The sequence below is a fragment of the Rhipicephalus sanguineus genome, chromosome 1 (assembly GCF_013339695.2).
Source record: "Rhipicephalus sanguineus isolate Rsan-2018 chromosome 1, BIME_Rsan_1.4, whole genome shotgun sequence".
Lineage (NCBI taxonomy): Eukaryota > Metazoa > Arthropoda > Arachnida > Ixodida > Ixodidae > Rhipicephalus > Rhipicephalus sanguineus.
In genome coordinates, this window is record NC_051176.1 from 182,311,970 (window position 1) to 182,336,490 (window position 24,521).

Here is a 24,521-nt window from a genome sequence, read left to right on the forward strand (position 1 = left end):
TCTTGGTATCGCATTCATTGCTTCGCCCTTGCGGCGAAACTGTGACATTTTTTTGAAAAGGCCTGCTTGTCTCAGAGAACTCACTCTGTATATTATACATATACGCTGCCTAAAAATGGTGTTTGTAAATAGTAATTTTAAGGTAGCATTTGTCACAACAGTGACTACCTAGGTTGTAAAATATAAGTAGTAATGGGGAGTCCGAGTAACCTTACTGCCTCTTAGAGGTAGTAACCGTTACAATCATGTTCATCTTGACAAATTGATTTACCTATTGTACACAACCGTCAAATTCACCAGCTACAAGATTACGATAGAGCTTCGAATGATTACGCACTGAGAGCCCTGAACGACCAGTAAATTAGAACAGCACACATACACAACAAAGTTACTACGTGACGTGTATATCATAAGCAATTCCGGAAGTACATACATGCATGTACAGTCAACCACAAAAGTTTACGGACCACGCGAGAGCGTGCTCAAGAGCCTCTTCGCGGCATTTCCGCTACGTAAGCGGCCATCGACAGCAGCGCTACGCCTAAGACGCATGCATCCCTTTCTTAATCGATGGCTGGCTATTTTCCCACTGGGCACGAATATTTCCCACCTTTCACTTTTTAACGCGGCGCTCTTCGGCAGCCACGGCTACATGCTTCTGCTTCGAGAGCAGTCTATCAGCAAAGCTGCTCTCAGTCGCAGTCCTCACAAAGTGATATCTACTCAACGGCCCACCGTTAGAAGCACGCCGTGGTATCTTTGATTGTGCTATCAAAGTATGACACTCATACTGCAGATAAGCGCTTTGCGCGAAAACAACGAACTAACAATGTTCTGCGCGGCAGTAGAAAATTGATATACCAGCGAATAACAAGAAGACCCGTGCCTGGCATAGCGCTGCGGTCGACGGTAGATGGCGCACCGCTAGGTGGCGCGGGCGGTCAGTTTGCTGGCGTGTTCCGTAAACTTTTGTGTTTTACTGTACATTGGGGTTTAGTGGCCTGAGGACCAGCTCCGACTTGTGGACAGGGCTCTGACATCAGCTGCAAGCCATGGCTACCTGGAATAAGGAAGCCACCCACCTGTGGGCGAAGAGAACGCGCGCCTGGTCAGACAATAAAGTTTAATTCTCTCTCTCTCTTTGTACATTGGGGGCACAGCAGGCTCTAGTGATCACGTCCGTTAGGATAAATAATCAGTGGTGGGCCTATTTTGTGTAGATTAGGTGTGGGCTACTTGGCGACGTAGCACGTTACTGTTAATCAACTAAAATGAAACAAACAATATTGTATGTCTCTTTTGCATAAAACGGCAACAAGGTGTAATACAACGGCCAAGACGAGGTAGCAAACTTACTAACTTAGCGTCCATGCACTTGAAGGATTAAGTAGGCAGGAAGGAAAAAGAGAGTAAATGTCCGTCGGCGGTAGTAACTAGGTGTGTTTGCTGACTTTCTTGCTATTTTTTCTCTAAGAATGCATTTGCCATTAAACGCTTCTTTGTGCGATAAATCGCTAGTATTGCCAACCAAGCCGTTCAGCCATATCCACCACGCCGCGATTCGCGCACTCGGTGTTCATGGCAAGCTGTTACTTTGGCAAACTGTTGGCATTTGGTCGGCCACCATTTAACCAAAAAACGCATCGCTCTTTTTACAGCGAACGCTGTTATGAGGTCACAACAACAGCCATTTTTGGTGCCGTAGTTGTCCGCCGCCGCCGCCGTTGACCATAACCACTAGCGCACAAAATGAGAAAAGAAAACGAGAAAAAAGAAATATCCAGGATCGGATAAGATTTGAACACGGACCCCCTGCGAGCCAGTTCAGTGTTCTACCACCAAGCCACACCGGTGCTTGAAACTAATTTGCGAAGAGATCATATATAGGCGTCATGTCGTGCAAGGAATCGCGTTGATATATCTAATATAAAATGGTAGAAGAGCAAAATAACAGCAGGCATCGCATAAGGCGAATTGCGCAACGAGTGTGAGGTTTCAAGCTTCCCACGCTCTACAAAGTGCATAGAAGTGCATATAAACTGAATGAGTGCACTCGTCCCCTGATAGTTAGATGGGTGATCTCTCTCAGCTCTTTGGCCACATGCTCGTGAGGCGTCGATAAGATGATGATATTGGAGCCCGGGTGAACGCGCAGCATGAAGCTACTGCCATCGAAATGTCGGTGGCAAGCGTCTGTAACAGCGGTGGATAGTTCGTACCCGAGTAGGTCTTTCACAGCGAGGCCTTTGTGCGATTTTTATGTCTTCCTTCGGCAGGGGCGGGAGCGGCCGGCGCCTTCTCGGACGACGAGCACGCTTCTCCTGACTTCCCTGCTTTGGTTGGCTGCTTGACGAGGTGTTGCAATCTGCAGCTTCTGACGCGTTTTTCTGCTTTTTTTGTCTGGCTCTTGTTCTGCCTGCGTCGCAAAGCCGTCTGCCAGCCATCCTCCGTTCATGTTTGACCATCCTGGCGTTCCACCACAGCCGCACTGTCGACTTCTCCGGATGAATCCTCGGGTTACAAGACCTGAACGTCCATTTGAGTGGTTTCTGTACCCGACTTTTCATCAGGTGGAACCAGCAGTTGCGCCTGAGGAGACCTCGGCGTTTCCTGAAGAACGTCCATGTGCCGACGCTTGAGACGCGACCACGGCTCAGCAGCCGCCTATGCGGAGGTGCGTCCGGCGGCCGGCGGTGCCTCGAAGTTTCGAGCTCGCATAAAACCGAAAAACAGTCACTCACCGCTAAAACGCTTCTTTCCTGGTTCCCTGGATTTTCACGGATCCGGTGCACCTCAAACAATGGATCCGAAGAAGGATTTTCCGCACAAAGAACCGAAAAATTGCCGGACAGCGTGGGCGTCAGCGCGACCGGCCGACGCGCGTATAGCGTTCCCCCCTGAACGAGACTCGGATATCTTGAGATCGATTTGTGTGGGCGCACACGCGTCCTCTAAAACATATCAACGGCAAATATAGCCTAGAACATGCAGTTTTGAAGTGTGGGCAGCGCAACTGATTCCAAAACACAGCACCTCGCGTCACTGACATCCGCTTGGCTTGTGTGTAAACAAACAACCACCACCTACGTCACGAGTCTCTGTACTTGTGGCGTAGTCTTCATCGTCTACGGACGACGAAGACTACGCCACTTTTATTGGTGGTTCTTTTATTGGTGGTTTGCCATCGTCCTTGTCTCCGGACGACGAAGACGAAGACGATGGCGAAGACATTGAAAAGCATGTGCAAACACAGAACGCGTGCTCACGTACACGCGTGTTGCCGCGGGCGGCGCGCACGTCACAGTTTGTGGTCACGTCATCAGCTGTATATACATTCAAGCCTCCCTGGACAAACCTTTCTCGCTGCTCCGGGAAACCGAAACTGCGAATAGTCGCTATGAAAACGGCTTCAAATGAATAAATGTTCGTGCTGGAGCAAATAAGGTTTCCAGGCGTGATAAGTGCATCTTTAGCTGGAGTGTGCGAATATTCGAAAATTTCGAATAACGAATCGAATAGCGTTCTATTCGATTCGAGTACTGAATCGAATAGGGCATATTAGAAAAACCAGATAATTTTCGAATATTTTTCGAATGAGCACCGATGAAATAAACCTCAAAGGAACGAAACGTTGGAACAGAGAGGCGTAACGTTTCTTGTTTTATTCGTAGAATTACCCAGGTGCATGCAGCCGAAGGTTTTACGGGACTATCGACGCTAGATTGATCACAGAATGAAGGCGCTTTTGTTTAAAACTCTAGGGTCGCCAACGCGACAAAGTAATCAATCAACTGTCTTCATCATGACATTCATGATGATGTTGACTCATGAATATTGTTTAATATTTATATATGAGTTTTATTTGAAATCCGTTGACAAAGTACCACTTTGAGTACTGTAGTCACTTATGTATTTCAACTTGCAGTTACAAAATATTTTTAAGACTCTAGTTGCTGCTGTATACGAGCTTGCGTCAGTTTACATTATTGTGGTATTTTTTGTCAATTAAAAGTAATCGTAACGTTCCTTTGATAAAGCGTGTGAATATTTGTTTCAAATAAAACGTCGTGGAATTCTTGGGCTATTTCGAAAATTGTTACATAACCATTCTGGGGCTGCTTTGAAAATGGTTGCCTTACTATTGGAAAATTATTCGAATAGTATTCGATCCGTATTAGTATTCGATTCGGTGTCATCGCTATTCGATTCGAATTCGATACTGTTCTAAAATTCACTATTCGCACACCCCTAATTATTAGCTAATTATTGCAACGAAAAAAAACTAGATCTTACAGTAAGGATTCTTACTGTAAGATCTTGTTTTTTTTTTTCGTTGCAATAATTAGCTAATAATTAGGGGTGTGCGAATAGTGAAGGATTCTTGTATGGGGTGGAGCCCTCCGTCCAATGCTAAAGCGGCGGATGCAACACTTTCGGCCCTGGAAATTAACTTTCGCTGGTCTTTCAATCTCAGCATGCTATTTCACTGCTCGTACGTTGAGTTTTGGATAGAGCGGTTGTTAGGTATGCTTTGGTAGAGGTTCCTTGAGTAGTAGTATATAAGATAGCTGTCGCTGTCTGCTGAAAGGACAAAGGAATTGTTAAACGATGAAATACGTCCCGTACGCTTCTGTCCCTCCTTGGGGGCGGTAGTTTTTGGCCTACAGAGTGACCTGTAGCAACGCCTTCCACTCTGTGCAATGTACGAGAAGATTTGAACAGAAGAGTGAATCAGAACAGCACGCGCGAACCGGACAAAGCAGGCGGACTTTAAGCTCACTCGCAACCGAATATTTAGAAGAACTGACATTTCAGCGAGTTGGCTAGTATTGAGCTTAGTATTGAGTAACAGCGTAACAAAGACACGAGTAAGAACGTAGTAAGCGCCCATCGCTTCCTACATTTCTGTCCGTCTGTTTGTTGCGCTGTTATTCAAGATGAAACCGAAAAACTTGAAGGACGCTTAAGCTTCGCCTTCGCACCCAGCCGACGAATGCCCGGCTTCAGTTCCGGTAGTGTCACAGTGATACAGTATTCACAAGTTATTAGGTTTATGTGATCGCATGCAAAGTTTGTAGCGAGAGTACACGTAGCCGCGTGTCTTCGTCCAAACAAGAGAGAGAGAACAATCGGCAGGGATCGAATTCATGTCAACTTCTGCAAAAAGCGCGTTGAATTTAATGTGCGTTATATCGGACATTTGTTTGTAAAGTTTCATTGCATTAACACCACGCACCCGAGCATTTCATCTTGATTACGAACGTAGGCTCCGCAAATGGGAGAGTGCAACTTCCTATTTTCATTTTCTTCTCTCTCAAGCGAATACGAAATGATACTGGGTGCAGACACAGGGCAGACACACCATCTAGGCTTCGGTCCCAAGATGGGTCACTGTATTTGTCTTCGCGTACATTCGCGAACCGTATGGCGCGAGCGGAGGTTCAGTCAGTGCCTCACAGCCAAGGCAATAGTGGCCAGGCGAGCTTTCACCTTGTCAGTATCATGGCACTTACATCAGCAATCGTGGAACGATGGATGTTTCTTGAATATGCGACCGCGATTGCTCCGAAGCCGCCGAGAGTGTTTATTTATTTTGTCCCCTTCGTTTAGTTCTTTGTTTTGGGCGGCTTGGGCTTCGTAACTTGCTCAGGTGGCGGAAGAGCGATCCACCTGCTGTGCGCGTCACGCAGCCAACAGGTGTTACACACTTGCCGCACGTGTATACTGCGCGAGACGCTCCTCAATTGAGGCAGGTCAACGAACGTCGAGGTTGTCTCGTATGCATATAACATGCAACTCGTAATTCGAAGGTAGTGGGTCCGGATCCCATCGATCGTTTTCCTCCAATTTAATTCATTTCATCTCATAATTACTACACTACATTTAAAAGCAACAATTAATGTCCGCTATGCTTTCCTTGGCTTAATTGTTTGTTCGATTAATTTGGTTGTGTCTAAAAAAAGAACGAGTCCCTCGAAAAAAATTCCCCTCTTCCACTCTTTCATAGCGAGGGCCTCTTCCCAGCATACTGAATGCCTTTAAACCCTCGTAATGCCTACGAGGGTTTATTGGTCAGCTGCCACCGCGTACAAATATCACGTGCCACGTGACTCCGTCTGGCCAAAAGAGTGTTTCACATTCGCCACCTTCGCCACGAGTGGCGCGGGCTAACACTCCCAGGTATATAACACGCACAGAAATACTCAACAAAATGGACGGGGAAGCGCCTTCCGTCGCAGCTCAATTGGTAGGGTATCTGGTGCGTAATTGGAAGGCTGTGGGTTCGGATCCTACCAACTAATCTGGTGCTTTTGCGTGCGCCATACGTGCTGTAATCGCAAGCGCATCCCGCACACCTACGAAGCGAAGTCGATCAATCGTTAAATATAACGGCGCTCGCTCGTTCTGGACATCTCGCAAAAGCGTGCCAATTGCGCTCATCAGCGCTTCGGTTTCGATTTTGCTGGGAAAGTTGTCAGATCTCATCCCTCTGCTAAAATTACCAGCGGCCACATTTGGAAATCTCTAAGCAGCAATGGTATTTTCGTAGGAAGGGCTCCCATTCTCCGCTTTGACTCGACCTCCTGTCCTACTAATTAAGATGTTAATTATTCTATTTTCTCTAATCAGTCTTGTAATTACTAAGTATAGTTATCTTAGGCTGTCTGCCGTCAAAGAAGTAATTATGAAGGCAGCGGGCGAAAATCGCTTTGGGCGCAGGTCGTAAAACAACCTTTGTGTGTGTGTGTGTGTGTGTGTGTGTGTGTGTGTGTGTGTGTGTGTGTGTGTGTGTGTGTGTGTGTGTGTGTGTGTGTGTGTGTGTGTGTGTGTGTGTGTGTGTGTGTGTGTGTGTGTGTGTGTGTGTGTGTGTGTGTGTGTGTGTGTGTGTGTGTGTACAGGGTGCCCCAGATATCTTTAGCCAGAGTTTAAAAATATGCCGGCACACTCAATGACGAAGCAACCAAATGCATGTTGCTGACTGTTGCCTGGAGTACGTCAGACTAATTTTTCTGTTTTGATATATTGCTTAATTAGGCCACTTTAATTAACTAACTTTTGAAGCAACGAAGCTGGGCAAGAAATTCCAATGACAAAGTTGTACATCGGTGTGAAAAACGTCCGGTTAGACTGTTTCTAACTTCCTATTCATTATGTATTAGTGTTTTTCTGCTTATTACAGATGCCCGCGAAATACAAAAAAAAAAATTACCACGTCACATGCCCGCTTGCGCGCCTATGCGCGCCGTGATTCTAGTGTTGCCTGACGTTCCGCGTACAAACGGCACGTTTTCCTCGCGCCGGTTCCTGAGAGCGACAAGCAGACACAGCGGTTATCGCCTGTGTTGCCGCTAGCAAAACGTGTTCGTCGCACAGCCACCACCATCGTCGCTGCCCTGTCGAGGCAGCACAACCGGGCAAATGCTGTGGTCGTTAGCATGCGGGACATTAGGGAGCACTAGAATCATCGCGCGCACTGGCGCGCAAGTGGGCATTTCACGTGGTATTTTTCTTGTATTTCGCGGGCATTTGTAGCAAGCAGAAAAACACTAATATTAATAGATAGAAAGTTAGAAACTTTCTTATCGGACGTTTTGCAAACCGATCTACAACTTTCCCATTGGAATTTTCTGCCCAGCTTCGTCGCTTCAAAAGTTAGTTAATTAAAGTGGCCTAATTAAACAATTAATCAGAACACAAAGATAGTCTGACTTAGTCCAGGCAATAGCAACCTGCATTTGGTCGCGTCGTCATTGAGTGCGTTGGCATATCTTTAAACTGTGGCTAAATATATATATATATATATATATATATATATATATATATATATATATATATATATATATATATATATATACATTTGGTTTCGAAAGAACATTCCTGGCTATTGGTTTTATTATATGAAGGAAAACTAGCCACAGTGAAAAACATAACAACATTTATTCTGAGCTTTCTCTGAGGCCGAAAGCTCAGAATAAATGTTGTTATGTTTTTCACTGTGACTAGTTTTCTTGCATATATATATATATATATAGCACTGTGAGGACGTTCTTCGTTTGGTGCGGCGTAGAAAAAGCCTTCGTGGATTCTGAATAGGAAAACATAATGGGTGTCAGCGCATATGGACACTCTCGGCTGGTTTTGCCGTCGCCGTCATGTCCCGTATATATATATATATATATATATATATATATATATATATATATATATATATATATATATATATATATATATATATATATATATATATATATATATATATATATATATATATATATATATATGCAAGCCACAAAGAAAAACAATTGCGTGCTTTCTTGGTCACCAGCGAGATGGCGCGATGGGCGCGTTTTAAAGGTCGTCGCCCCGCTCGTTGCGATGCGCGCGCGGCTCAAACCTCGCAAGGTGTAATTTACCCTATAGGGCGTGGTCGCCTGCGCGCGCGCTTATCTCGTGCAGAGGGGGGAGTTTTTATATGTGTGCGCATCAATATTCTTTCCTTGCAAGGGGGTGTATGTCTTGTGCTTTCACCGTAATGTCCGCGCTGAAGTTGCAGAGCGTGCGAAGATCACTTCGCTCGCTGCAGCGGCCGCGTTATCGAAAGGAGCGCGCCGTTCAAACAGAAATAAATAACTGTGACAGTTGTTAGTTCGCGCTCGTCCTGTGTATACCTGTGCGTTCATTTCGTGCGTCCTTCTTTATGTTTGAGCCGTGCGCTTTAAGTGTAGAGCTTTGACACCTGACAGTTCGCGCTCGCCCTGTGTGTGTTCTTTTCGTGAGTCCTTCGCGCTTGAACGACGCGCCGGAAATTTCCAGCTGCTTTCCGTTCTTCGCGTTACACTCTGATTTGTTGCTATCGCATGCATTGCTTCGCTGTTGTGGCGAAACTCTGATTTTCTTGTGTCTGCTGCTGCTGCTAATTTGTTTGCTGCCTCATTTCTTAATACTCCAACGTGGCTTGCCATTGAAAATGGGTTTCGTAATTGTCGAAAGAAGCTATACACGGTGAATGTTTTCAGAATTTCACATATTATGGCGTCTTGTACATGCAAATAATGTTTCTTGATCATTTTCAGAGCTCCCTTGGAGTCAGAATATATCATCCAGAGGTGACTGCGCTCAGCTTCAGCAAGAGCCGCTGCGGTGTTTTGTTGTTTTTTTTTTTCTTGCTGAAAGTGAGTGGTTACAGTGCTCGGCTGCTGACCAGAAAGACGCGGGTTCCATCCCGGCCATGGCGGTCGCATTTTGATCGAGGCGATTTCATTGATTTGAGAATAAGTGTTCGCAAATGCCGGACTACGCCATAGGGGGAAGAGTGTCGTTGAAATGCCATGGGGGAGAGGCTAATTAGAACTTGCAGCTGAAACGAAAGACCTGGGGTATAGCTGTAGACACCATATCGAAACTCACTAGCAAATCTAGAAATATCATTTTGTTGCGCATGCATGCAAAGGAAGTTGTCTTTCAGTACCCATCCTCGCCAGGGCACCTGAAAGCATCTGGTAGTCATCTTGGGCAGTCCTGCCAGCGGTCTCGTAACCTACGAATCTACACGGTAAACCAGTTTACACCCTTAAGGGGGTTTTAGCGTGTCTATAACTACCATAGGAAAAGGGTGTTTTTACGTATCAAAACACCCATACCATAGGGTGTTGCCACTGGCCTAACACCCTTATCATGGGGTGTTTCCAATGGCCTAAACACCCTTATCACTAAATAAACGTGAAAAATAAAATCTACCAGTCAGGACTCAGAGAACATGCAAGTACAGATAACATCAACATACAAGGTGCACGCACGCGCCAAATCGTACCCACAACAGAGCGTATTGTAAGATACCCCATGGACGGAGTGCTCGCTACACAGCCTTACACTGACCATCTTGTATATATAGCCGCAGTATATCCTAAGCCGCCGTTCAGTGCGTGGGGATATTTCTGTTCCGTATAAATGAACATTAAATATGAAGAGAATAGGCGTAAACTTATGGTATGCCTGTAGGTAGCCCTAAAAGAGAGATATCTTTTAATCTAAACTCGCCTAAGATCCAACGACTTTTCAATCAGCGAGTCCCAGTTATCATCTGACACGCTGTGGTATGGGCCATGGGTGTTTCAATAACCCATAACACCCTTAACTCCTAAAGCGTGTTTTACTTAGAACATCACCCCATAAAGGCGCTTTGGGGTAGGAAAACACTATTACACCCTAAGTTTTGCAAATTTTGTTTAGGGAAAAGGGTGTTTTGCTTGCTTGAAACCGCTTTAAGGGTGCAAAGTGGTTTACAGTGTACGATGACCGGAAGCCAAGGGAAGATATTGTACGCTTTTTTTTTTCAGAGCTTTTTTTTTCTTTGCTTATTTGCGGTACCATCTGCTCACATCTAATACGACGCAAGACGCAATCGAGGCCCTGAAGAGCTGTAGAGTAGGAAAACACTACCCATATCCGTGCTGGCTGGTCGATGACGTAGTTCACAGCAACCTCGAGGGCTGCATTGCTGTCTTCAGGGAAATCGTAAAAACATATAAAACGAACAATAACACTGATTAGCTAATCAGTGTTATACAGATTAAGAAAGTCATTTAAAATTATTTCTTTATTCTTGCGAAGAGGAGAGCAAAAGTTGTGCGGAAGGAAGGACAGGAAAGACGCTCCGCTTCTGCACCCCCCTTTGCAAGATGCCAAACCAACTAGCCGAACAATCCATCATTCTGTCTTCATTCATTTGAAGGATATAATATTCCTTATTACTAAGAAAAAAAGGACGAAACATTCTTTTGTGCGCCAGCATTTCGACAAACTAGACAGCGAGGAAGGAAAGGGTATCGTGCTCCGCGCACGCATTTCTTTCTACGACGTCGACAATTCTCGTGGAACCTACAAAATGTCAGAGAGCCCGAGCAGCCACTGAACGTGTCATAACTGCTGACGATATCGCGAGGTGCGCAGCACAGTCAGAGTATCTCCGCTTACTTTAAGGTCACCATGAAATATACTTAAGACAACGTTCACCACGAATACTGGGTCAGACGTGCTTACTTATATATGACGATATAACACAAACGCTTCGAGCTGGAAATTTTGTCGCAATGGTATTTTCCCAATTAATTTTAAAGCGTAATTCGTATTGAAGAGTTGTAGAGTGTCCTCGGAAACACTGATTATAAATAGTTTTTTTTGACGTAATGCTTTGCATGCTTACTTTTTTCCGGCCTACAAGGAAGCGAAAAAAAAAAATATATATATATATATATATATATATATATATATATATATATATATATATATATATATATATATATATATATATATGTATGTGTGTGTGTGTGTGTGTGTGTGTGTGTGTGGATGTATGTATGTATGTATGTATGTATGTATGTATGTATGTATGTATGTATGTATGTATGTATGTATGTATGTATGTATGTATGCACTGACGTCTCTTGGGCGTCTCGATGATAGCGCCGTCGCTCGTGTTTCGAAATATCTCGGAACTACTAAAGAATCGGCAAGATGTCATTGACATCGTCAGACGTGGGGGAAAAAAAAGACTACAGCACTCGCTTTAGATCATTCATGAATGGCACCACCGCGGGAGTATCCTAGACAGCTGCAGAGTAAGAAAGGAAACGACCCGAAGCCGTGGGCATGTCGTAATCTGAAAATAAAGAGACTTGTGAGCTATATTCATGTGTGGTCTTTCAGTGCGCCGTTCTTCAATAATAACGCAGCTTCGCTTGCAAGAAACCTCACCATTTATATGACGAAAAAAAAAAACTTCGAAGCACAGAACTAGACGAGGACTGCGAGGAAGACGGGAGACGCACGTCACGCCTTATAATAAGCACAAACAGCCACTTTACTAAATCATGGATATGTTATGCATATTGTTGTGTGGTTTTGGTTTGTGATAACAACACTAATAATAATAATAATAATAATAATAATAATAATAATAATAATAATAATAATAATAATAATAATATAATAATAATAATATAATAATAATAATAATAATAATAATAATAATAATTGCGAGCAGTTTGCACTAAGTCGCGCAAAGCTTGGCACAGCGAATATAAGCACGGACCCGTCGCCGGCGCCGACGCGCGGCTTCCTCCTCGGGAGTACGCAGCCAGGTTATGCGGAACTATGCCACGTCGGTGGGCGTGGCATAGCTGCATAGCATGCGCGGCACGCCTTGCCGCGGCTGAACCGCGGCAAGGCGTGTCGGCATTTATACATGCGGCATCGAACATTCGAGCCTTATCGCTGGTGACGCGTTAGTTCGACAATGATCTCATCTGTTCGCGTTTGCGCGCTCAAGCATAACAGACAGTCCTAAAATAATATCGAATGCTCTCATGCATTCTGGCGTGGTTTGCGCACGGCCGCAGCTACACGTGCAATGGGCCGGTAACAGAAAACATAGAAAGGAAGGAGCGCGTGTGGCAATATTCACACCATCGCACCGTAAAGTGGACTTCGTTTCGATAACACTGACGTCTGTAGTCTAAAGTGAGTGCTGACGTTACGTCAGACCATAAGTTACCTTTAAACGCCAGTGTAGTCGACGTGTTTGTTAAGGCCACGATGTGCACGCAACTACTACGTTTACAAAAATACGATCCGCCCCGTGACGCTTGGCTCAAAGCCAACAAATGCAGCACAAACAACTACTCGCTGATTGCTTCACATGAAACCGATTCCCATAAGTCGTGGGATCTGCCAAATTTATTTATTTATTTATTTATTTATTTATTTGTTTATTTATTTACTTGAGGTTAGTGTTCAGCTGACCTTTCTGGTGAAAGGGCGCCCCTAACGGCGCGCGCGCGCGGTCTACGGTCAGCCGCCATGATGAAGACACCGCAGAAGACGACGCGGGCCTCGGCGGCACTATCACCGTGCGCGTGCGTGTCCTATAGTGATTTGTTGCTCAAACATGCTGTGTTCCGATGTGTCACTGTCGAGGATATCACAACGAGAGCAGCGAAAAGGACACCAATCAAACCTAGTCATAAATAAATGCTCATGCTGCTTCTCCGTGCGCTAAGCCAGTGACAACGGACTTACGAAAAGGCTGTGGTTCGTGAACGCGCTGCAGGTACGAAGGTTATTATTCATGATGATTTGTGTTCTGGCAAAAGTGCGCGCGTCCGCCATTTTTTGTTGGGCGCAGTCGTGGAATCGTCTGCTAGCGCCTACATTAGGATTGGCCAAGGCGGTTAGCGGAAGTCGTTGTTGGAACTTTCAGGACAGCAAACTGCAGCCGTTTCCTTCGACATTTAGCGTTGAGTGGTCAGCAGACCTTTTATATATTCGTGTTTGTATTCGCCTTTCTGTTGTACTCGCGTTCTGCTCTCTGCTCATTCCTCCGACGGCACAGACAAACCGGCTTTGCGTACGCTGCATAGCGGCTACTCGCGCATGTCTGCGCTGCTGTTGACAACATTAGCTTGTTTATTACATTGCGATGACAGTTACATGTTAGACAGGCAGCTCGTGCGCGTCATTGATTCTCAGCGAACGGACAGATTGTGCTAGGGTGGGTTGTTTGTAGTTTGTTTTCGATTGTGGAGTTTAACAAGGTAGCGTTTGGTGGCATGTGCGTATTGCTTCACTATGCATATTTTTCAAGCATATCATGTGGTATCTGCCAAATTCAGAGAGGTGACCCGGATGTCGTGACCGCCCCCTCTTAATTTTTTTTATATTTATAGCCCAAGAAGAGCACATATTAGGCTCTCTTAGAAGCTGACCCCCCTTCAGAAAAATCCTGTATGCACCCCTGTGTGCTATGAAATATTAACAAATGCTTGTGTGCGGCATCTTTCGTATGAAATTGAAAAAAATCTGTTCCGGCAAACGCGTTACACTCGACCGTGGGTGTGCTACAGTTGGTTACGCGCTGAGGTGGTTTCGCAAGCGTTCAGTCGGCGATGCAAAACTACCTTGCTGTAACGGGTTGAGAGAGAGAATAAGAATAAAAGAAAGGCGGGCCCGTTAACCAGGGCTGAGCCCGGTAGGCTACCCTGCACTGGGGAAGGGGGGAGGGGGAAGGAAAGTTAGAGAGGAGGAGAGAAAAGTCATTCTTTCAGCCGACGTAACAGTTCCGCGTTTGACATCACAAACGGAGAATCAGTCCGGTATCCTTGAGAAAACGCAAGAGCGCTTTCGTTGCCTTTCGGAACTGTGATGGGCAGCCCCATGGTCCCAATATTTTCGCGACAGTGAAAGCGCTTCCGTCCATTTGATTTAGTGCAGTGCTGAGGTGAAGCCTCTCGTTTGCTAATAATAATAATAATATCTGGGGTTTAACGTCCCAAAACCACCATATGATTATGAGAGACGCCGTAGTGGAGGGCTCCGGAAATTTCGACCACCTGTGGTTCTTTAACGTGCACCTAAATCTAAGTACACGGGCCTCAAACATTTTCGCCTCCATCGAAAATGCAGCCGCCGCGGCCGGGATTCGATCCCGCGACCTTCGGGTCAGTAGTCGAGTGCCATAACTACTAGACCACCGTGGCGGGGCAAGCCTCTCGTTTGCGTATGTCGGGCAGTAACACAGAAGGTGCTCAGTAGTTTCCTCAACGGCACAGTCGTTGCACTCGGCGTTGTCGGCCATCTCTATCTTAAATGAGTAGGCGTTGGTGAATTCTACACCCAGACGCAGACGGCACAACACAGACCAGGTAGTAGCCGCAGTCGTAGAGATGGGTCGAGAGAATACAGTCGATGGTGTGTGAACTGTGATGTTTGCCTCTTTTGCAGTGTCATGTTCTGCGCCAGCTTACTTAGGTATCGAGCCGCATCAATCCTAGATAACGGTATAGAAACAAGGTTCGTCTCTACATGTGCTTCTCTGGCAGCTTCATCGGCGAGGTCGTTGCCGGAGATACCGCAATGACTTGGTATCCACTGAAACACAACGTTGTGTCCTCTTTCAGTCGCATAGTGCAGCATTTCTCGTATCTCACACACACGTTGTTCGTACGATCCGCGACGAAGTGCCGACGAAAGACATTGTAGAGCCGCCTTTGAGTCGCAGAATACTGCCCATCGATTAGCCGGTTGTTGCTTGATATAATCGACGGCACCTCGCAGGGCAACAAGCTCCGAATCAGTCGATGTGCTCACGTGACAAAGTTTGTAAGCGAGGTTGATGTGTCGTGATGGGATGACGGTGGCGCCGGTGGAGCTGGCCTGGATGGTAGAGCCATCCGTGAATACGTGAATTCTGTCAGCATAAAAAGTATGCAAAAAGTCCAGAGCTGTTTGATTCAAGGCCAAGGTAGAAAGGTCTTTCTTGTTTCTGATTCCTGGGACGGAAAGGCGCACTTCGGGTTGACGTAAGCACCACAAGGCGGATGGCGAACGCGCCGAGGGTGTGAAACCCGATGGTAGCAAAGTGCGGTGAGAGCTGACGACGTTGGAGAACGACGCCTGTGGTCGTTGTTCTGGCAGGTACGGCAGATGGCTCGACACCATCCGTGAAATATGTCGAACATGCGCTCTCAGCGCGTCGGTTGTGACGTAGGTCGTAACCGGGTGGTCCCGAGCCAATATAACTGTTCCGGCTGTTGAGGTGCTTCGTGGTTGAAATTGTAAGGTGCCAATAGGCCTCGAAAGCGACGATGTGAACGCGAATATTCTTAGCGTATCGTGCTAATTATTGAGCACACTTAGGAAGAATATTCAGTAAAATACCAGCTGATCGGCACCTATTTCTTCGAGCAATTAACACTTTGCACGTTCAGTTTCTACGTGCGTGAGATGCGGAATTTTTTTACATTTTAATTGTTCGGTAATTCTATACATAACATACGTCAGCGACTACAGCAGCAAAATATTTTTTTATTGCGATAGCAATTATATGGACAGTCTCGGCTGAATTTTGCCGTCGCCGTCGCCCGTCATGCACCGTATATGTATAAGTATGTATATATATAAAAGCCCCCAAAAAATAATTCAGAAAAATGCTTCCGAAGCGCGGAATCGAACCAGGGACCTCTTGCTCCGCAGCGAGTGGCGCTATCCACTACGCCACGAAACGTAGATCCTCCACGTAGCTAACGGCGAGCGTTGTATACACACCATTTACCGCTGGACGGACTCAGAGACGCTAGACGCTTATAAGCGTTTCTTCATTAACAGCGAGATGGCGTTAGGAGCGCGACGGGTGGATTTAAAGGGCCCCTCACCAGGCCACATAGCAAATTTTAGTTAGACGCTGGAAGTTGTTGTATGCCGAATGAAGAGCAGTATGCCGCAAGAATTTTTCAAATCGGTTCATTACGAGCTGAGAAAAACTATAATTTGTAGCGGCGCGAAACCATGATGCGAGGAGGCGAGTTTCAAACCCTTGCCACTCGCCCCGTGTAGCCTTAGCAAGCCAAATCCCTTCCCTGCCCTCTTCACTTGACACATACGCATGAACACGTCATGCGCATGCATGGTCACGTGCGCATGACGTGCCTGAGCCAGCCCGAGCACGCGAGCGGCGTTGCACGGCCGCTGCCTTTTTTTTTTTTTTATGTAGCGGCCGCGGGCGTTTTGTCGGCGTTCTCTGTGGTGTACTGCCTGTTTTTGCGGGACGGGCATGAAAGTTGAGACATATCATGAGCCAGTGGCGCATTAACGTTTACTTGGACGCGGTAGAATAAATGAGCATAATGAGTGCTCGTACGCGCCAGAACATTACTTTCGTTTCCAGGGCTGGCGTCTGCTCGATGCGCTAACCGCGGGGACACGAACGCATGGGAAAGGGAGGCACATTAGCCCCGCATCTCGCTGCAATTCACGAAAAAAAAAGGAAAAGACGTACACATTTCCTTTGTGTGTCTCATTATTTCTCTCATGTTTTATTAATCTATTCAAGCAACAAATTACGCAAACTACACATGTCGTGTCAAATAATTATCGCAGTGTCACGTGCTACTGTTGGCGACGTCAGAGCACAGTCATCTACGTAGAGGAGCGACGTCACAGCACTACCATCTACGTAGGGCCATTTTCTCATGTACGTCATCCCCTCATTCTCTAAAGCGCGCGCCCGCGAGAGGAAGGGCAAACAGCGTTCACCTTGAAATTTGACCCGTTTCCGCGGCGCGTAGCGTTGCAAATTTTGGCAGACGTGATCGTGAACGCCCAGTGTATGTATTGCGCTCGTCATCTCAAAATTGTCAAACCTGGTGAGGGGCCCTTTAAAAGTCGTCGGTGAGCGCGCTCGCTTCTTGTTATGTTTGCGCAGGGAGAACCTTGCCCTTCCGCTGTCTGCTCGCGCAGTTTTCTCGTGCTGAGGGGAAGAGGGATGTTTCACGCTTTCACCGTGATGTCCGCGCTCATGTTACGGAGCGTACGAAAGTCACTCGAGCTCAAGGGACGCCGCTAAACGAACAAACAGAAGATGAGCGCGAACTATCAAGTGTCACAGCTCGACACTTGAAGCACTCTAGTTTCCTTCGCTGCTTTGGCCGCCTTTGCAACAGGAGCGCTGTTCAAACTGAGAGTATCCATTGTTTTATTTCAGAAATAAAAAAGAGGACAACGTTTTATTTAAAATTAGATGGACAAAACATGAGGTCGACGTAGGCTGTCCCTTATGAAATACGCTTTGAAATGGGGTAACAACACATTACTACCATCATCGCGGTGCCTAGCCATGTCACGCGCTAAAGTCTTCTCCCAACCATCCTACACTACACGCATGATATTCGGATAGCTAACAACGCTTTATTCTTTACATTGAAGAAATACATACAAAATTTGTGACTATAGCGCAAAGCTTCATTCTCAACGACCTGCAGACCTACATGTGACTCGGTGACAAACTTGTACCTTCTTCTCGCTGTGAGGTAGCTCTTTACACGTAATAACATTGAACGTAATAACTATGAAATGCCGGCAACGTGTACACACTCGTCTGAAATATTTATGCTCCGATTGATTACTATAGAAGCAGATACAAGCAAAAAGCCATAGCAGCGACAGCAATACGACTCAGACACAAGCCTCCAACATGGCGCCGAATCGGTAGCTTCGTCAAACCTCCGACAGGTGGCTGCGATTTTGCATAAGGTCTATACGCCTAGTGCGCGCCGACGGAAGCGCCATAGGCGGCGAACTCTATCATTGCTCTCGGGAAAGCAAGCGGACGGCCGCCGTGGTTTCCTACGTCGTTGTACGTGTGTTTCCGCGTTGTTCACGTTTCCGTAGTGAAATAAGCAACGTTCGTCGTATGTGTGGTGGCCGAAACTTCCAAGGAATGTCGAATAACGATTGCTGTGGAGTGGAGTGCTCAAACACGTACAAAAACGCGCCCGGAACGCGGTTTTACTCACCTACCGCAAGGACTCCTGAGCAAGAGCAACGAAAGCAATGGATCGCCGCTGTTCGTTGGCAAAGACGACCCGCTTCGTCATTGTGCGGGTTAACACGTCGCTTCTTATTCTAATGCTTTCGTTCTGTCATATCGGTGCTCGCTGGATGCACTCGATCATGTTGACACTGGTAGACGACCGAGGTTATCAGCCTGAGTATGCGTTGGTTCGGTTCGACCGCCGTGCAGGGCACTTCGCTCAAACGTTCTATATTTCAGAAGTGTTGTAGTTCGGGCGACTTGGCCCTCCATGAACTTAGCTTGTACTAGCGCGGTACATGTACCGCGCTATTACAAGCTAAGTTCTATATTTATTATTCACAGAAACAGAAATGCAGCAATGGTTGACTTCAGAAAGAACAAGAAGTGATTGAGACGTCACCTTTGTAAACAAAACAAAGCGGATGTTCACCACGAGCTGCACCTCATAGCTGGATCTTGTTACGCTGGTCTGCGCGACGCACCTATGATATTCACCGGCATGACGATTCACTCCACGCGGAAGTTCGTTCTCCTCCGCAGTCGGTCATCACATGTCTTCTCGGCGACCCTCTTCAAAACTTGTCACTGTCATCCCTTGATACTTAACTCACAGCACTAGATCATCAAACAACACGTCTTCTGCGGTCGAGCGAACGATGCTATCACTAGAACGACATAACTTCATCGCCGACTAATGCGACTAACTCCTCACTGACTGACTGCCCCCGCGCGCTTGCTGCGCTTGCATTGCCTGTATCGGCTCGCGCCTGGGTTCGGGAAGGTGCGTATGATTCGTCTGTGCGTAGCACAGCGAAAGCTAGAGAAAGGGCGAGATCCTCTCACCGATTCGTCTGCGGAATCAGACGGCGCCGCTGGCTCGACTTTGCTTTCTCGAATATCCCGATCTTTCGCGTTCGTTGGCTGTGTCGGTGCCATATCGGTGGCGTCTTCTGCGGAGAGGGTAAGAGGCGCGCGGGCGAGCTCCCGGCGCCTTTTTATACTTGTTTTTTCGATGCGCGCGCTCTGTCGCGAATCGTCGGTGCCGTCGGCGCCAGGCTTTCATGCCGTCGTTCGAAATCGGCGACGTGCGCTTGGTTAAGCGCTCGTTCGTGGCAAAGATCGTGCACAAGTCCACTTTCGTAGAGGCCCGCGCCTTTCCTGCAGCTGCCAGTGCAGAATTAGTTGTCTGGCACCCGCACGAAGGGGAAATAGCAGCCGCGAACTTCATTCATCTCCTCACAGCAAGGCTGTGCAAAGCGCTGTCGTCTGCTCGGCTTCCCGCACGTACTGTCGGCGGCGCCCGCTAGGTGGCTTTCAGTGGCGCCTCTATAGGCGGTGCACAAGGCGTATACGGACACGAGCCGCCCAGAGTAACCCCTTCCACCTCCACCTGGGAACGCAGGGATTAGGGGTAAACTGCTTCGCTGTAAAACACGAAGATGAAATCAAAGCGAAGGGCAAAAGAAACTCGGCCGTAATGAAGCACAGAGCACTACGAAGATGCAATAAGTTTATAGAAGTAAGAGTGATCTGGTATGAAATAATGGCTCCAGGACTAACATTTGCCTACTCGGCACTGTGCATGGGATCTGAAGTGCAGTGGAGACCGGAGATAAATCAGAGGGCAGTTGGGAGGCTCGCACTGAATCCTCATTGAAAAAGCACAGATGAATTAGCGCAGGGAGACTTGAGTTGGACATCCTTCGAAGCGCGCAAGGCCCAGAGCAACATCTATTTCGAAAGACGCCTGAGAAATATGAATGAAAAAAGACGGGCAGCTAGACCATTTAAGTACTTCCGCAGAAAAAACTGTGGACACACAATACTGAAAGAAAAAAGAAAAAGAACGAGGAAACTAACCAGAAAATATTACAAGGTGGTTTGCGGAGGTTAAGAAAAGGGGATTAAGCGTTTACTGTTCGACCAACTCGCTGATTGGTACAAAATGTCACTTATCGTAAAGCGGAAGTGCCCAAAACGAAACTGAGACTGGCCGGAAATAAACAGACTGTAATTAATTATCTGTCGTGCTCTGCAGCAAGTGATGTGCCGTGTTATGACTAATAGGCCCCCAGCAACATGTCGCCTCGTGACCTACGTCACCAATGACGTCATGATGTGACGTCACTATGTTACGTCAAATGAATAAATGATAACAAATAAATTTTCACTCCGTTGCTAGGATTCGAGCCCGGGCGCCCACTCTCCGAAAGCGAGCGTATAAACCAGTGGACTAGACAGCCACGCTTGCAAAATGTGGATGTATCGCAAGCCTGCGAATGCCTTATAACCGTGATGCAAAGCATACGTAGAAAGTTTTATGAAGGATTTGATCGTTGAATTTCGTGGCAGTGGAATAAAAGCCCTCTCTGCAGAACAAGATGTGAAGGCGACATGGAGGACTGTACGCATTAATGAAATTCAAAATTTGCGAAATTTTGATGTCAGACGCGCGTTTCGGTGGTCGCGGGATGCTCGCACCATGGGGCCGTTTGAGACGATGACGAGCGCTAGAGAGATGAAAGACGTCATTTCGATGCTGCCGAGAACAACGTTCTAGGGAAGGATACAACGTACGATTATGCGTCACTTGGACAATTCCCAAAGGAGATTCTACGTAGACTTTACTTAATACATTGCCAAGTGTGCAGCGGGCTTTTGCCTCCAAGTGCTACAGAGGGTGCAACATGCTGCCGAACTTTTTTCAATTTGTGTTCTTTCAGCTGCGATTTTACAAATCCAAAATAAATGCATCCTCAGGTATTTTGAAAATGAACGCTCGTTAGAGAGTATGCCGACCAGTGATGAGTTTATACATAATATACACTAGCCACAACATAAACGAGCGATGAAAGCTGCCAGAATTCGTAACATGAGTGTTGTCGTTCGGAAAGCGATATAAACAAATCTAACACAGCTTTGCAAATCCACAAGCGTTTTCGAGACAAACAGTGCACGCTGCACGACGTCATCAAACGTGGCGCTATCCACGAAAGTGCCGATTAAAGAGGACGCGCTCACGTTTGTCGTGACTTTTTCACGCTTCTTGTTAGTGTCCGTGTGTGCTTACCGTGCGGCAAAGCGTTAAATTGAGCTCGTCAGCTTTAAATGCCTCCCGCGTCACTTCGGAACTGCACTCGTCAGTGTTCACTAGTAGTTAGTCAGCGTTACTAATAGTTAATCGCCGTTTCGCCCGCAAGGGGAATCGTTCTGCTCCACTTTAAAAACCTATAATATAATATGTTACTACACGTGCAAATTTTATGGAACGCGGCAGGCACAGGCTTTCGTACGACAGCTATACGGCTTAGGTATCAAAGCGTCAAAGTTGTGTCGACGCACGCGCTACACCCAGCGCACAACCAAACTCGCCGCACAAAGTGGCTGTACACGTCGCGAATAGGAGGGAGGCTCTTAGCCGGATTTAGTGCCGCTACAAATGAATCAAACGCTTGTTGCGCATTTTTGAGCTGTCCGTACAAGCCGTATCAAGGTTTAGATCAGGAAAACTTATACTTCATTCGCAGTTATATAATAAATAATATGTATTATTTATGCAGCGAAGTTGTTAAGGAAAGTTTCTTAACAGTTTATGTGCTGTGATGGTCGACTGCGGTGCGCTTGGTGTCGAAAATGAAAGACCAGCTATAGCGCACTGCTTACCTCGAAGCCCTGAACTTTCTTTACAGCATAATCATGAGCTTGTTTCCACAGCATTTATTTATTTATTTATTTATTTATTTATTTATTTATTTATTTATTTATTTATTTATTTATTTATTTATTTATTAAGAGTATAGCTCAGCATTCCACCTCACTGTATCATGAACCAAAACAAACCGCAACATTGAACGTATGTATGTACATAATCCTTCGACGTCACTCTCAGTGCAGCGAGAGTAATCTGAGCCCAACAGCTCGTCGCTGTGCCTCGCATTCATTTTCTTTCTTTTTACAATGCGCAGCGCAAGTTGTCAAGACAGTAGCTGTGCCTCTCGATTGTTGGCTGACGAAGGGACCATCGCCACGTGCGAGCGACTCAAGCCGCCTCCTGCGAGTTGGGCTGTGCGCGGCGACAGAGCGCGCCACGCACCCGCGGTGAAACGCGCCTCTCGAGTCATGGGATCCGCGCTCGACGGCCCCCACGGTCGCTGCGTCCGGCTCCGCGTGCTCCTCAGCGCATGAGTGCGGACGCCATGACGGCAGCCTGCGCCGGCAGTAACGGCAGCAACGTTGGCCCGCTCTCCGGTTACCTGGTGCAGCGGCCTGGCGGCGGTAAGTACTCCACCCTTTGCTATCAACTACGCCCTTTCTGAGTGATCTGCCATATATGGTGTAGCGTATTCCGCAGGCGTAGATTACCTTCATTTCTACTTTCTGAATCCCCACCTCTGTTTCGTCTCGGTACATAAGGATGACCATTAGCTCATCAGACTGTCGTCCCGTACTGTTGTACAAAAGTCATTTGTTTGTAGAAGTTTCGTAATGCTCGCGTACGTAGGTCGACACTGAGCTAGGTGCGTGGAATAGGTGTGTTGTATAAGGTATGCGCCAATTCCAGTTTCTTGAATTTCTTTTCGTAAAATTTTTACAGCTATTTAAGCTGTATATGGCTAGGGCTAGCCCGTCCGTTGTCCATCGTCCGCGTTTAAAAACGTATGTCCCACAGACATTGGACAAAGCCCACTATTCACCACCGGCCCAGTGACATTGAAGAAGGGAGCACACGGGCGGCAAATGCCAATTAAGATCGTGCATGAAACGCCAAGCGCATGCGACAAGCCAGACAATACGCATGTCGCGCCAAAAGATGCATGCTCAAACAGGAAACTTTAAAGACGCATGTACGCCAAATTCAAAAGGGACTTTCCGGACAGACATTTTGGATTTAGTTGCAGGGTGTGTGATCGTCTACGGCTAGAAATTCTGTGTCACCTCTGTGAGGTGTCTTCGCTGGTCATCCATCCTCACAGAGCGGAATGGCTGCTCAATTTATTTCATGAATTTAAATACTTCCTTTCACAGCAGGAAAAATATAGCGCATGCCAATTGGGCTCACGCAGTTATGGGAGGTAAATACGGTAAAAGCTCTTTAATTCGAACTCGGTTAAATCGAACTTACGCTTAATTGGAACTGAAGCCCTGGTCCCGGCACAGCCCTGTGTATTTCTGTGGGGGAGAACTCCCGATAATTCGAACGCGTCGGTATCCACGACGGTTAGTTCGAACTGCGAGCCCCTGTTTTTCATCGCTCCTCGCAGAAGTCGGCCCAGAGTGATCACAATGTGTTCCAAAACCAAACCAAATTTACTAGAGATGCAAAACGACACAGCAGCATTTCTCAGCAGATGAGAATTGGGACGCTGCGCTGGAGCTCTAGGGCAAGCTGAAAACGATGCCCAAGGCGTCGCGAAAGAAACGCAAGCATATGCAAATTACTGATTACTTTTCATTTTGATTGGCATTAACTCTGCCATGTAAATAAACGTATTTGGGAGCATAACTAGCGTCATGCATTTCACATTAAGACTCACTGCTCACATAATACATGTTGGTGCTTGCTTCTGGCGTATCACTGACTGATCAATTAATTCTGTTCGCTGTTAGAGCTCCATGAACATAATTTACGAAATCACCTGCCACGAACGTGTAGCAGCGCCTAATTCGCGATAACGAGTACAGAGATGGCTTCTTTGTGTTCTGCCCGCACAGTGTGGCGCGATGACCGTTCATTCTAGCGCCTGTCCGCTAATTCGAACTCCGCTTAATTCGAATAATTTTATAGTCCTCTTCGAATACGAATTAACGAGCTTTTTATATAGTAAGGAGAAATTCGCTTCGAGATTATAGCCGGTTTGCTCATTTTTTTTCTTCCTAGTTTCTTAGAATTCTATTTTTCTCTTGCGAAAATTTCCTCGTTAGTGTATAGTTCAGTCATTAATTATTTCTTTGATCGCTTCCATTGCTTTTTGCGCACATGCAAACGCGGCGCGAAAAACCAGTGAAAAATAGGAGAACGCAAGGCACAAATGTGCTGTCTACCCAAAAGGCTGCATGTTTGTTGTGGCCTCGAATTGGTGCAAACATGTACGCTCTTTAAAAAAAGTTGGGAAACAGTTAGTACATGCATGCATTTACTAGTCTTGAGCGTATT

The 24,521-nt window shown here is 46.5% G+C and overlaps 1 protein-coding gene across 2 annotated transcripts in view; it reads left to right on the forward strand.

Annotated features, from left to right (window-relative positions):
- The window catches only part of LOC119403407 (uncharacterized), a 714,971-nt gene that overhangs the window by 67,025 nt on the left and 623,425 nt on the right, over positions 1–24,521 (forward strand). For both annotated transcript variants that reach the window (XM_037670349.2, XM_037670353.2), the window contains exon 2: positions 22,333–22,642. In XM_037670349.2, coding sequence (XP_037526277.1) covers positions 22,549–22,642 — 94 coding nt within the window. In that variant the 5' untranslated portion in view covers positions 22,333–22,548. The remainder of the gene's footprint in view (positions 1–22,332; positions 22,643–24,521) is intronic.